The 14596-nt window shown below is 44.4% G+C and overlaps 1 protein-coding gene across 1 annotated transcript; it reads right to left on the minus strand.

The window, feature by feature from the left end:
• Positions 1–11: 11 nt before the first annotated feature.
• On the minus strand, positions 12–14325 carry IFNGR2 (interferon gamma receptor 2). Its single transcript, XM_062001634.1, has 7 exons — positions 14066–14325; positions 9822–9948; positions 9189–9364; positions 6571–6719; positions 5119–5263; positions 3897–4051; positions 12–1034 (listed from the first exon to the last, which is right to left on the minus strand). Exons 1-7 carry the CDS (start codon positions 14136–14138, stop codon positions 867–869), a joined length of 993 nt encoding a protein of 330 aa, XP_061857618.1. The 5' UTR covers positions 14139–14325; the 3' UTR covers positions 12–866.
• Positions 14326–14596: the final 271 nt, after the last annotated feature.

Below are 14596 nucleotides of genomic sequence, written 5' to 3' on the forward strand. Positions count from 1 at the left end.
TACAGAAGTGGTTCATTTGTTATTTGTGCTTTATTAGACACCTTTCAGACTCTACAGGACAGTGATGCAAGGCTTAACTTTAGTCTTCTGCTTCAAGGCACTCACAACACTCAGTCAATTTTTCATTTGCAGGACCCATCTGATAGGCAACAAGAGATTTTAATGTCTGATAATTACTGATAAACATTATAAATTCTGAAAAAACCATTTTGAAGCGTGTTCTGCTGTGAATGATGCTTATCTCAGTGCAGGAACAGAAGATTAATGCTTCTCATGCATGTGGTAGGAGGCAGATAAAGGACTTCTATTTTTCTCTGGAGGAAATAAGTTGCCACAGAAAACTGCACATACTTAAAATGGTTCAGGAAATCAGTCTGGAGTCTGCTGTGGATATAATACACGTTGAGTGCCAACACCAGCTTCACCAATAAGGCAACAAAACAAAAGCCACAATAGAAGAAAGTCACTCACATGTTGCAGGTTGTTTTACATCCTACCCTAAAGTGCCATTATTTCTCAAAGCTGTATTTCAATCTGGGGTGGGAAATAAAATAACGTTAATATAAGCGTTTTGTAACCGCCTCTCTGTCTTCAGGCGATTTAGTGTTTGTTTCCCTTGCACTTTCCCCCTTTCAAAAGTCTCTTTGGCAGAACACAGTTCCTGGCGTAGCACAGCGCAAGTAGTTGACACCGAGGCTGGGGCTCCACACCATTCTTTGGAAGCACCGTCACCCTCAGGCTTCTGCAGTAGCTACGTTTTGTCCAGAGCTCACAGTGTGTGCAGCCAGCAGCTCCCCCACTTCAGTCCCGCTGCCAGGAGGAGCCTCAGCACAGGTGTGTCGCAGACACTCCCACTTCAGCTCTGCTTACGTCACGTGGCTGGCACTGGAGGTGCTGCGCCCAGGGGCCTGACCGTCCGGAGAGCTGCCAGGAGCTTGGCTTCCTTCCTCACCAAAGACAACACAGAAAGAATCATGGGGATCGTCCCAGGCGTCCAGCGCCTCTAAGACAGGCATGCTCGGGTCCTTCAAATACTGGGAAAAGAGAAACAACAGCTCAGAGAGATCGATCCATAGAACAGATGGATCAGAAGTCACGCAGCAGGTACTACCACACCTCTTGGCAAGTTGCTTCAGACCTGAATTCACAGCAAGAGTTGCTGAGTGTATATTCTATTCCACATTTCCTTGAAACTACAGTGAACAAGGAGAAAGTAAAAAAAATACCATATTTGTGTGGGGAAAAACAAGCAACCTAAACCCCAGAAAGAAGGACAGAGAACTTCTGGAGAGAGTCCAGCGCAGGGCCACCAAGATGATCAGGGAATGGAACATCTTTCATATGAGGAAAGACTGTGGGAACTCAGGCTTTTTAGTCTGGAGGAGACTGAGGGGTGATCTTATTAACATTTTCAAATATCTAAAGGGTGAGTATCAGGAGGCTGGGACAGCACTTTTCCCTATTGTATCTAGCAACAGGACAAGGGGTAATGGGATGAAGCTGGAACACAAAAAGTTTCACTTAAACACAGGAAAAAACTATTTCACTGTTCAGGTGAGGGAGCCCTGGCACAGGCTGCCCAGAGGGGTTGTGGAGTCTCCTTCCTTGGAGGTCTTCAAGACCCGGCTGGAAATATCCCTATGCGACCTGCTCTAGGTGAACCTGCTTCTGCAGGGGGGTTGGACTAGATGATCTCTAAAGGTCCCTTCCAACCCTACCATTCTATGATTCTATGATTTCAGTGAGTTCAAGCAGCCTGCATTGCCTTTTCTTCTTAAAATAAATTTTGGCTAATACTCATTTCATATCAGTTCAAGCAAATTCCTACTAGTCAAGAATAAATCACAGAAGAAAACACTTCTTTGTTAGACTGCTGGGGACATACCCTCCAACGGCAGGAATCCAGCAACTCACAGCTCATCCAAAGCACCGATGGAGCAAACAGAATCTTAAAGACCCTGGTTTGTTCAGTGTCAGACATTTTTTATCTTTACCAGAAAACTCTAGGGGCATTCTTCTCTTGTAGTTACTTTCTTGTTTTGACTTCCTCTCTGCCTCACCTCTCCTCTAAAACTAAGTCATCAACTTTACAATGAATGCATCATCAAAGAAAGGAGCCACAAAAATGTAGGCGAGAGAAAATTATTTCTGCTCCTTCTTCCACCCCCATATACTCTTCCTGGTAACTAAAGCTGATTTCATGTTTCACAGGGAATTGGAGCCACCTACTACTTCATGTGCTGAACAAAAAAACATAACCTGCCACTGAACATTGCTGCTCAACTCTAAAAAACCCCTCCAAGACAGACACCTTCACGTTGTTAAAAGTCTGACGTGGCTTATAGTTCTACTTAAAAGCTTGCACTGTACTGCAGCAGGAGTCATCATCTGGCTGAGATGGGACCACAGCTTAAGTTACGTCTCTTGTGGGACAAAAATTAACCTTAACTTAATTAAGGCACCACTTGCTCTGTAATCACAGCCAGGCTAATGAGAAATAGGAGTACTTTTCCATGTGTATTAAAAAAGAATGTTTCATATGGGAACCTCAAGCACGTCCAACTTCAGCAAATTCAAGATGTAAAGGAGTCTCAGTTTGGCTCTGCTACATGAAGGTGTTTCTGGGCTAGAAACCCTCCCTGTAACTTGGCTGCTGAAAGCTAACATCCTTCTGCAAAAGGAGGAAGCCTTTGCTTTTTCTTAAGATCTAAAAGAGTGTGTATGGGACTGCCTTAACATCATTGGTATTCTGTACTCACGCAAAGTGTTTTAAGAAGAGAAGTCTCGGGCTGGTTTACACATCTTAAGAAATCAGAGTATTTACTGATTTTCCTTCATTTCTTACCAATGTTTTACCCAGGCTCATCATTGTTCAAGAGTAGCTACTTTTGCTGCTTATTTTTCCAATTAATACAATTACTCCAGAGCACATGATGACAGACCCTTCTTTGCATGAAATGCTGCACTGTTTTAGTTCACTGCACAAGGATTGTTTCCCTACATGAGATATACTTTGCCTGATCTGCACTAAGCCCCTGTGAAATGGTATCTGAGGTAGCAGGATGAAAGAAAACGCTGTACTTGAGGCTCTGCAGGAAGTCTGGGTTCATTCACCCACACTTCTATGAAAAGAATGGAAAACCAGCTCCACAATCACACAGCTACCTTGTTCCACAGTCTAATGGACTGCTATAACACATGGGTACAGACAAAGAAATACAAGGGACTGCAAGCAAATGCAAGCTTTTAAAACTAGGGAACGTATGCTGAACAAGAACTATTAAATCAAGAACTTCCTTTGAAAGGCTACTTCCTGTTTAAATACTAAAAAGATGATGAAGAACAGGACTGAAACAATACTGCTTAGTACAGAAATGTGTGAGCTACAAGGAGAAGAAAAAAAGTCAAAGGATGAATTTTTCAACCGAGTATTGCTAAACCTACAGGATAAAAAGAAAAAGCCCAAGAATATCCCTCGAAATTGTCTTTAGTCTTCAAGTCAGCCCCCACTCTTCTCTTTTTCGTATTTAATTTTTCAAGGACTAAAATGTCAAGTCCACCTCCTGCAGCACTCAAAACCTCTTTGCTTCAAGTGAGCGACTGTTTCAGGCCTGATGGCTTAGACAAGCAAAGAAAAGAGGCAAGCAAGGGCAGAGAATCTTACTCTGGTTTCATAGCAGGAGCGTTCATCTTAGCACAGAGGGGAAAAAAATAATGCAGCTGAGTAAAAGAGGAATAAAGTGGGAGATTATATATGAGAAAACTAAGAGGTTACACTAAGTCAACAATCGTTTTTGTCTATTTCTAGCTTCATTCACATTCACTCCAAGATCATTACTGTCTTTTACAGGGGGAAGGGAGGCAGGAGGAGAGAAATGGAAAATGCCCACACATACCTCTTCAAAGTGTGATGGGATTTCTAAAGGTGGCCGAAACCAGTATTTAATTGGTTTTTTATGTCTCCACAGAAGAAACAAACCGACTGCTACCACATTGACAGAAAATAGCAACGCCACAAATATCAGTATAATGTATCCAGCTCTGGTTGCCTCTGAAAAAGAAAACAAACAAACCACAACCCATATACATATGGTAGTTCATATTTATACATCATCAAATGTAAACCAATACACAGCAAGCTGAAATTCAATGTACCTGCACATCAAAATATCATTTCCAGGGCTAGATTTCCAACCCCACTGTGTTCAGAAGTAAACTGCTTTGTGATTCCATGTGGAAGCCACCAGCCCCCAAGGGCTTCTTTCCCCGATTCCCACAGCCTAAGGAAAGCTTCCCCTTGAGAGGCTAAGGCAAGGTAAAGGCAGAGCTGAGGGAATCCCTGCTGCAGGGCAGAGGGCAGGCAGAGGAGGCAGGTATGTCCTGTCATGGCAAGCTATCAGCAAGGGCAACTTGTGCCAGGGGCTTCACTTTAAGAACACGCACAGCCCTTCAGCAAAGGGAGTGTCACAGACTCCACCTCCAGAGCTCAGGGGCTTGTGGTCTCGTCCTTGGTCAATGCCACCTGGAAGGGCAGCTCCTGTGGGGCTTCAGAAACTGCAGAAGCAGGTTTCAGCCACAAGTCTGTCAGCATGTGCAAAGCAGGCTAAAGATCAGTTGAGCCTGTCTGTTGGTGGTCACATGGAGATTCAAGAGATGGACAAACTCCGTTATCTTGCACATGCCCTCTCCTACCCTCGCCCTCTCTCTTATCTCGTACAAAAACATGGAGCTCAAAATGTCAGAGGAGGAGGCAGGCCAATGAGGAGAGGGACGTTCCTGTCCTACGTGAGGAGGAGAGAGGATTTGCAAGAGTAACACCATCTCCTTCATCAATGACTTCCTCTACAGACCCAGTATTTGTATAACTTTTCCTTGCATGTTTCTAGAAAGTAATACAGCAGTATTTAAAAAGGAAAGGGGTGAGGAAAACAGTACAACACAGTTATTGACTAGAAAAAAATCCTGATTATTTTGCCATTAATGACAATTGTAAACCTGTTACCAGTGGTGCTCTCTCAGTGCTCTTAAACACAGGCATGTAATCGACCAGTTACCTGATCCAAAAGTCACGTTACACACTCGTCCCATTATAAACAGAGAACAAAAGCAGATTTATACCGCTGATTGTAGTTCTGTAACACTCTGGGACACTTGGCAGTCCAAGATCTGAACGTGGTCTCAGTTCTACTTGGATTCTAAAACAATAAAGTGTCGATTCCTTTAGATTTCCGATTTTGAATAGTGTATTGCTTGTCTCTGTCTTCTGTTTAAAAGACAAACAAATAGATAGGTGTTACTGTGAAAACCAGACCCATCTTTAACACGACCCCCTCCCACCCCATGATTGTTTCTTACAGAAAAAGCAGAGATTTTCATAATTTAACTTTCCCAAACAAGATAAGCAGGGGAATATATTTCAAGTTTCCTGCTTGAGTACATTTGAAATGTTATTTTTAAGCGCAATTAAGCCTGGCCACTTAAAAACCATCTCTAAGGGCAAGAAGAACAGAGGCATGAGAACTGCTGCAAGGTCTCATTCTATCCACAACATGTGCTGAACCCTTTGAAGCAGCTTCTGTAACAGCTTGGGCAGGGAACACAATAGAGGGAGGAGGGAAAAAGTAAGCCATGAGAAATGTCTCCAGCACCAGAGGAGGCTGATGGAAGCCTAATTCAGCAAAAGGCTTCCACCATCCCAGCTCCTTCTACTGAAGCAGAGAACAGCTGACGGGGAGTGCAAAACCTCCCCAGTCTCCAGATTGCCACTATAGCCTTTTGGGAATATTTAACCTCTGTAATAGGCTAGAATAAGGGCCTTGGGGAAGCCTACACAAGCATACAAGAGTGATTTCTTGTCTGAATCTCAAACATGAAGGTAATTTATGTGTGTCAGAAAAACCATGTTCACATAAAAGAAGGAGGAAGTGGAGGCGTTTCAGATCCAGTAAAGTCTTTGAAACAAGAAGGCTTTTTTAATAAATACATTCTTTTCTTCTTCTGTATTTTAAACATTTAACTTCAGAATTACATTCTTTTGAATCTTCCTTTTTTCTTTTAATGTGACTTAATCTCTCCCCCGCAACAGTGGCCTGACAATAACACAATTAACGGGGCCCCAGACAGCAGCATAAGCACAGAACAAGCCAACACTTCTGAATCTCAATACGAAGAGAGACAGCTAATCACATCTATGTCCAGCAAGTTCATAAGAACTCTGCCCTTGAAAGAGGTTACATCAGGCCAACGCAGCCTCTTGCTGAAGCTGCCAGTACAAACAAGCCCAGCACAGGAAAGGGAGAAGGATATTTTGGAATCTAAACGTCATTTTAAAGCCACTTTGTGGATTCTCTCCCTTGCCCTGCAATGTGATTTAAAGAAAAATAAAAGATGCTTTTAAAAGTCTTGTGATACAAGCAACACTTGTGCCAAGACCAAAGTAACCTTCACTGCTAGAGAAGAAAAATGCCATTAGTTGTCTTCCTCCGTTTCTACCATTTACCAAGAAACGCCAACTCATATCTGTTAGTCACGATGGCACAGGAAACAAAATAATTTGGAGAGAATTCTTACCTTTCCAGTGATATTTGTTACATTCTCCCAGTAGGACACGTGATACTGAAGAAAGTCACCCACTCCAGATCCAAAAGGGGGTGTGACACTAACGAGAAGCGAGTCAGAGCTTACAGTCACGCTGTTTACTTTAGGGGGCCCTATAGTAGCTGAAAATATACACAGAAAGAACAGTGAACCTCTGGGACGCGGAACAGCTCCTCATACTGTCTTCAGCAGCTCATCATACTGTCTTCAGCTGTACTCAGATACTCTCAGCAAACGTGCTGAACACTGACAGCTTGTTCTCAAGAAAATGAATGCAGCATTTTCTCATCTACTTAATGCATTTATCAACTTTATTACAAATCTAAAGACCTAAAAGCATAAGTAAAGCTAGGTAATTTAAAATAAAGTCTTCTCTTAACTTTCCCTGGAAATTCAGTAAGTATTCACTAGAATGTATCTGAATTTATTTCATTTAAAGGTGACACAATTTTGTTGTTTGGTTTGTTTTCGGTTTGGAGGGGTTGTTTTTTTTCCAAACACCTTGCCACACATTCCAGTTCTCTGAAAAAACACACTGCTTGGGTCAATAGATTGGAAAGGGAATAACTAGTTTCCCCCTCCTTGCTTTGGTGCTTCCATAAAGATGATGATTTCTTTTTGTGAAGTGCTCCGAGATCTAAATAATGAAAAATATGATATAAAGTACTGTCAGTCCTAATACAAGAGACTTGGGTGATCACAGGTCACATTAGTCATTTATCCTTTGTATCTTGACTTCTTTTGCCAGTAAAGCTTATCAGCGTTTGTAAAGCACTCCAGGATCTAAAAAACCCCCAAAACCAGAGTATAGTTAACAGATACTTGTATACTAAAGAGCAGTAACTATTAACAGTAAAAATCAATCCTTGCATGCAATCATTCCTTACTTTACCTAAAAAAAAAAAAGAAAACAGCAGAACCTGCTCTGTCCACTGTTACTTGAGAGAAAGTTGGCCCTATGCTGGTTTTGGCTGTTAAATTTCTTCATGGTAGTATGAGGCTACATTTTGGATTTGTCCTGGAAACAGTGCTGGTAACACAAGGATGTTTTAGTTACTGCTGAGCAGTGCTTGCACAGAGTGAAGGCCTATTATGTGAGTGGGCTGGGGGTGCATCAGAAGTTGGGATGGGACATGACTGACCCCATCTGACCCAAGGGATATCCCTGACCGTACAGCATCACGCTCAGCATGTAAAGCTGGGAGTGGAAAGAAAAAGAGGTGATCTTCAGAGGGATGGTGTTTGTCTTCCTAAGTCACTGTTATGTGTTTTAGAGCCCTGCTGTCCTGAGGATGGCTGAACACCTGCCTGCCCATGGGAAGTGGGGAATTAATTCCTTCTTTTGCTTTGCTTGTGTGTTCAGCTCTTGCTTTACCTATTAAACTGTCTATTGCAGCCCACAAGTTTTCTCACTTTTACTCTTCTGACTCTCTCCACCATCCTACTGGGGTGGAGTGAGGAACTGTGTGGTGCTTGGTTGTTGGCTGGGGTTAAACCACAACGTGATTTTTATACCGGTAGAGAAATGTCAATTTCTTTGTACCTCCTGTTGCTTTACATCTGCAAACATCTTGTTGTGCATCCCTGTAAATTCTCAAAGTTCCCCTCTCAAGTAGGACTGATCCAAACACTAAAAGAAGAGAACAGCCTGTGTGAGTAGCCCATGGTCTTGATGTCTGGGAACTGACCTCAAGTGCAGTCACAGAATAAAAATAACAAAATATTTTTCTTGCCTCCCCAAGGAAAAGATGCCAAATATCTCTCTCACACTGAGCCTCTCCTTTATCTTGTATTCCCATTAACCCAGTGTTTTCCCAAAGGGATCCCACTCCCAAACAATCCTGCATCACAGGCTACAGATCTGTCAGTTGTAATCTTTGACTCAGGATTCAAGGAGTTCCTCATGTCTTCACTCTTTACTACTTGATTTTTTTCCAGACTTAGAACTGAAGATATCAGTGGAAGTATCCTACTCTCTACAGCATGCTTCTCACAAAGTATGGCAGAACTTGAACTAAAGAATTCAGAAATCCATTCCTCTGCTGTGTTCTCACTTCAGAAGTATTTTTACTTCCAATCCTGAAACCAATCCCTGCAAGGCAAAGAGCAACTTACAAAGAACATCAGCATGGATGTTTGCACATTTAATGACATCTAAAGTGTGCCTCAACACTTCTACGTTGGAGTCAGTTTATCAGAAAAAAAAGATCTGTTGAATAGAAACAGGTAGTTTGTCCTCAGGATACCACAGATCAATGGGGTGTACACGTGCATCTGGCAGAGCTAAGCGAGGAAATAAGGAGGTGGAAAACTTTCCAAGGACACTGTAGTTCTTATAAAGTGTATTCATCCAAGGAAACTCTTCTCTTTCTCTTCTGATCCTTGTTGAAAGGCTGCACTGCTAACCCGACTACAGATGAATCAATTCCATGACATACCGAGACCATGTAGTCTTTGTTAACTGAACACCTACAACTCTCTCATTTGGCTTTTGTACATAGTTACAAAGCCTAGAGGAGACAAGACACTTTTTTTTTTTTCCAAAGAAACCTCCTCTGACAGAGACAAAGAAATTGTTCAGTAGCACTTACTGTTTCTCTCTGCCACAAACCGGTCTGTTTCCACCCAGTCAGAAGTCAAGTTTCCCAGCTCAGCCCGCACACGCAGAAAAATGGTCCAGCGCCGCTCCTTGAGCGACCAGGGGAAGCCACACTCAGTCTGGGTGATGCAGGTGCAGTTCATCTCATCCCACCGGTTATAAGCCCCTCTGCAGTGCAAAACAAAGGACAAATAAAGCACCAGGGGAATAGCACAGCTATGTGAAATGTAAGCCCTCCCACCTAGACCATTTTTGGAACAACAGATGCAAACCCACTTTTGTGCGGGTTCAATTCCACAGCCCTTTCAGTGCCTGCATCTCTTCAGTATCTGGGGAACAATTACAATTACCGAGGGAGAATTCAGCAAGGCTAAAATTATACAAGAAACTAAGCAATGTTTGTAAGTGCTTGTCAGGTCTTCAATCTTTGCGCCATTTAGTGGAAATATCACAGGCTTAGAGACTGTCAGTCTTCAGAAGTTGCTTTCAGATAGGTATATTTAAAAAAGCATCTGTAATACACAACTCATTCTTTCATTTGCTTATTAATATTTTCTTTTAAAATGAATTGTGTTACTGGACTAGAACACAATCAGTTTGTTTGGTTTCACATCATTTTACTTACGTTTTAAAGTGGACCGTATATAGCACCAAGCCTCTGCCCACTTTAACAGGTGACCACCTCAGTGAACTATGAAAGTTATAGGAATAAACCGTCACATCCCTTGGTGCAGGCAAACGGGGAGAAGACTCTGCAGCGAGACAAAGAATTAAAATAACTATTAAAGCATTTAAGTATACAGTAACTAACTTTTGGTCTCCAAATTCCATCATATTTACCTTTTCACTGCTTTGCAGGCAAAAGCATTCTTTCTCCTCATTCCATTTCTAGGTTCACTAGTAGCAGTTTCTGCTACCCACAAAACACTAAACTGCAATTTACTGCTTTTATTTCTTTCATACAGAACATAGCATTGAAAGTACTAAATCCAGCATAAAACAATAAACCCGATCCAGCTTTCCATGCAGCTATAAATTAAAGCCCATTTCTACCTGTCATGGTAAACGCTCATCTATTTCATCTGCCTGCATCTCACATTTTACTGTGTTACCAACTTAGATCCTGACCTTTTCCCTCCTGCCAACTTGTTTGAAAACATCAAGGTCTCTTCACTGAAACCTTCCAGGAAATAGGTGAAAAAAAAACCCCAAAACAGTTCTCTCCTACCTAAGCATTCATAAACATAAGTCACTGTGCCACTTGCAAACCTGAAGCTTTATTAATATTGAAACAGACTTCAGAACATAGAAAGAGACAGAAATCTCTGTTCAGAGAGGTGCCTTCTGCACGTCCACCCAGATTTGGTCCACTCTGCTTAAATTCCTGGGGGTTAATAAAGACCTGGGTCACTCTCAAACAGCCTGTCAGAAGGTAAAAAACACAGAAGCAGAGAAACAAATAGTTGTGTCTAAGTATGAGAGAAGAGCTACTTTCCTGCTGGTGCAAACACAACAAAGGAGGAAGTTGTCTGCTGGGACTGGAGCCTGGCCAAAGCTGGGGGTGGAGGAGCAGGAGAGCCAAGTGGAGGGAGGGCAGCTGAGCAAAAAGGCTGAGAACTGAGAGCTCAGGAAATGGGGGTAGGCAAAATAAAAGCAGAGAAGTGCTGGAGGAAGAGATGTTTAGCTGTCAAATAGGGCAAAACATCAGGCTGGAGAACTAAAAAAAATACCAAAAGACAAGGAGACCAAATGACAAGGAACTGGGATAGCCAAAAGAAAGAGACTAAGATTATGGCAAGTAGGTCGATGCCAGGAAGGCAGGAAAACACAGTTATCAAATGCCTTTACCAGAAAAAACTTTATGTTTTTAACGACAGTCCTGCCGTCACTGAGGAAGAAAGGGTCCTTAGGAGTCTCTAGTCTGAGCCCCTGCCCTGAGCAGGACCAGCTCTAGCATCAGACCAGGCTGCTCAGGGCTTTCTCCAAGGAACCTCCAAGGACAGAGTCAGTTCAGCCTTTCTGGGCAGCAGCTTCACTGCCTGCTTGTCCTAAGACAGATAAAGGTTTTCCTTCTACACTTATATTTGTCTGTGCAGTGATCCCCTTATACCATTAAGCATACTGGGTCAACAGGTCTTAAACTCAAAGACACCCAAGACATGACACGATACGACGCTCCACGTAGCAAGACTCCATTTTCCTGTTGTTAAGACAATTACCTCCTAAGACACGGTTTGCTTATTTACACATAAATCAGTTCAAAAGATGAAGCACTTAAGCTAAATTCTGGCCACAGCCTTCTTTGGGAATGTGGGGATAACGTTAAAAAGCGCTTTTTTTCCCCCCCCATTTTGATTTCTACATTGGGTTTTGTTGCACAGGCAGTAGACTGATGCTGACAGTGCTATCTTTTGGAAAAGTCATCATGCCAGCTTCTTAACATCCTCCATGTACAGGAAAAAGATAACACAAGTCTTCACAAAGTTGCTTTAAAGCCCAAATCTAAAATACAAGAAAACTAGTTAAGCTCTCAAAGTTTTAATTAGGTACATTACTAGTTTCTTAGGCTCAACTTTTGAGTAGCGCTCTTAAGAACTGTAACCTTAGGCTACAGAGGGATCATTCAGCATTGCAAACCCCTTTGAGATTCCTTACAGTTACAAAGGATACCTAAACTATTAACCTCTCATGTATTTTAAGGGCCTCGTCTTCAGACAAGGAAAGTTGTCACTTCCCAAACAGGTAGATTCTTTTTTGCACTTTCATTGCTAGTCTGGCATGTGGCAAGGTATCTCACACCATCAGTAATCTGTGCACTCAGACATCCGATATAAACTAATTTTACAAATCTCAAGAGAGCTGTCAGAATGAAACACAAGCACTAGTACTTTTTTCCCCCCCTCTTCTCTCCTCTTCCTCTTAAAAACAAAAAGAAAGAAAAAAAGAAACAAAGGACAAAGGCAGTCGATTCATCTTCTCCTCAATCAGACTTCACACTGATTATTTTGCCTTATATCGTCATTCAGAAACAGATGATTTCTCCTACCAGCTTAAAAAACACTGTAGCTGAATATCATGGTGCTGTGCACCACAAGGCACTTACTATGGCACTCAGGAGCTGTTTCTGTAGCACATTGAAGGAATGTATTCATATTTCAGTTAGATATCTCAACTTGACAAGGCAAGTCGCTTAAATTTCTGAAATCAGCTGCTGAACTCTTTAATGATCATTAGTTTGTATGACCTAAAGTAACAAAACCTACAGTTCAGAGAAAAGCACTTACACATGCAAGTATCCTAAAAACACCCAAACCGTCTTAGCCAGGGAAAGGCAGAATTGCCCTGTCCTTTCTCTCTGTTTGGAAGATAAGAGTTCACTAAATTGGTTCTTTTAAAGTATCTGCCAAAGAGTGCTCAGATTGTTCTTTTCCGATGCAGAGACTTCCTCACTCTTCAAGCCACAAGTCAAAGGCTTCACATAGCAAAGTGTGAAGCCACAAGTTACAGTGAGTGAAAGCAGCTCAGCTTGGCTTAGCCATTGGTTTCATATCCTCCGTTCCTGCTCCCGAATGATTTCTGATCCTATCCCCAGCATCAGCCTTTGACCACATCATTTTCCTAAATGGCAAAAAGAAGTCTGGGGGGTTTTTGGATGGACTTTTGCTGTTCTAGTGTACTGGAATGGCTTCTCATTTTGTCAGACAAGCACTAAAGTCTGCAAAAGGCTGATTGCAGAAGCATGTGGCCAGGTGAGGATGGGTGTTGACGGTTATGCTTTTTGCTTAGATTTTAACATGCAGCACCTCCATTTGCAACAGAAGAAACAAAGCATACCGTGCCTATGAGAGCGTGCAAAAGAGGAAGAGGCCCTACACACAAACTGCACACCACAACTCCCTGGCAAAATCAGCTGCTGCAGATGGGACGGGACTGGGCAACACTGCAGCAGCTCCCTGCGTCTCACCTTGCTCCACTCATGGCCATTTGGACCCCTGAGTCTGGCCATAGACCACAAGCCTGGAATGGCAGTTCTCCCTAAAGAGCTGGGGGGTCCCATAGAGCTGCCCAGCCAGGCCCTAAGAGCAGAAACAGGAGTTCAGCAGACATGTTGAACTCATGGAGGTACTGGTGTGCCGGAATAAGGGCCACACTGCACGTACACCTCATCAAGACATGTCACAGTAGCACTTCCATGCTTGCTGGGATCCATGCTGAAGCCAGGAATATATTAATGAGATACAGCTCAGACCTGATGGGCAAAACCCACCCCGTTACAACAAGGCATTTACATTGAAGTCTAAGCCAAATCCTACCTAAACTGTCAGTTCACAAAGTGAAACGGAGGCGGCTCAAATGCAGTTGAAGAACGGGTGCCAGAACACAAATCACAGCCACACCAGCGACTGACATGGCATCCATCCTCCGCAAGGCTGAACCCCTACAGATTGGCAGCCGGTTTGGGGCCACATCGCAAAGCCTACCCCAGGCCGGACCGACAGTCGGGGGCAGCCTGGGCAGCGGCAGGTCTTCTGGAGCAGCACCCGGGGGTCGGCACGAGAAACCGCGGCTTGCCCTCCTTCAGAGGGCCCGACACAGGCGGGGGGAGTAAAGCCCGAAACCCGCGACAGTGCCACTCTCCTCACTGCCGTATCCTGCCCTGGGGCTGCCTCGGGGAACGGGCTAAAAGGCTCCGTCCCCCATCAGCTCCCTCCGAGGCTACCCGGATCGCTGCCCCACAGCCTTCCGTCGCCTCCCGGCCTCCCGGGTCGCCGGGGAGAAGGCGCACGGAGGGGCGGCGGCCGAGCGGCAGCCTCCAGCCCCGCGCCGCCGGCAACGACCGCAGTGATCCCCGAGCCCCGCCGCACTCACCTACGCCAGAGGCCCACACCCAGCCGAGGAGGAGGAAGGGAAGGAGCGAGTGGAGCAGCTGCCGACACGGCATGGCCCGGTCAGCAGCGCCTCGCCGCCCGGCCCCGCAGCCCGCCCAGAGGCTGCTCGCCGATGCCTGAGGATCGGAGCCGGCGGTGAGCAGCCCTGGCGGGGCCGCCTCACACGCACATCCCGGCACTCAGCTTACGACTCATGGCGGGTAGCGGGACTCTGCCTCTGCCACTACCACTACCGCTCCGCTCCGCCCCGCCCCGGCCCGGCCTCCCTCCACCTCCGCCTCCGCCTTGGGGGCGGCCCGTGGGGCGGTGCTTCGGCCCGGGCGGGCCTGGCGCCATGGCAGGATGCGTAGCCGGCGCTGGGGAGGCTTGCATGTGCATTCATGGTGTGCGGTTGATGTGAGAAAATCTTACCATGAAGTGGTTGAAGTTCTCCAGCTTTCTCTAGCTGCATCTAGCCTAACACCAAGCCGTGGTTACGCCTAACCACATACCTGTTGACACATGCTGTTGA

This window comes from Colius striatus, chromosome 1, assembly GCF_028858725.1.
Source record: "Colius striatus isolate bColStr4 chromosome 1, bColStr4.1.hap1, whole genome shotgun sequence".
Classification (NCBI taxonomy): Eukaryota; Metazoa; Chordata; class Aves; order Coliiformes; family Coliidae; genus Colius; species Colius striatus.

Coding starts and splice junctions, on each gene's coding strand:
- IFNGR2 (XM_062001634.1), bottom strand. CDS start 14,138: ATGCCGTGTCGGCAGCTGCTCCACTCGCTCCTTCCCTTCCTCCTCCTC. Junction 9,949..14,065: donor GGTGTGGGCCTCTGGCGTAG/GTGAGTGCGGCG, acceptor GTCTCGCTGCAG/AGTCTTCTCCCCGTTTGCCT. Junction 1,035..3,896: donor TCCCATCACACTTTGAAGAG/GTATGTGTGGGC, acceptor CTCTTTTCCCAG/TATTTGAAGGACCCGAGCAT.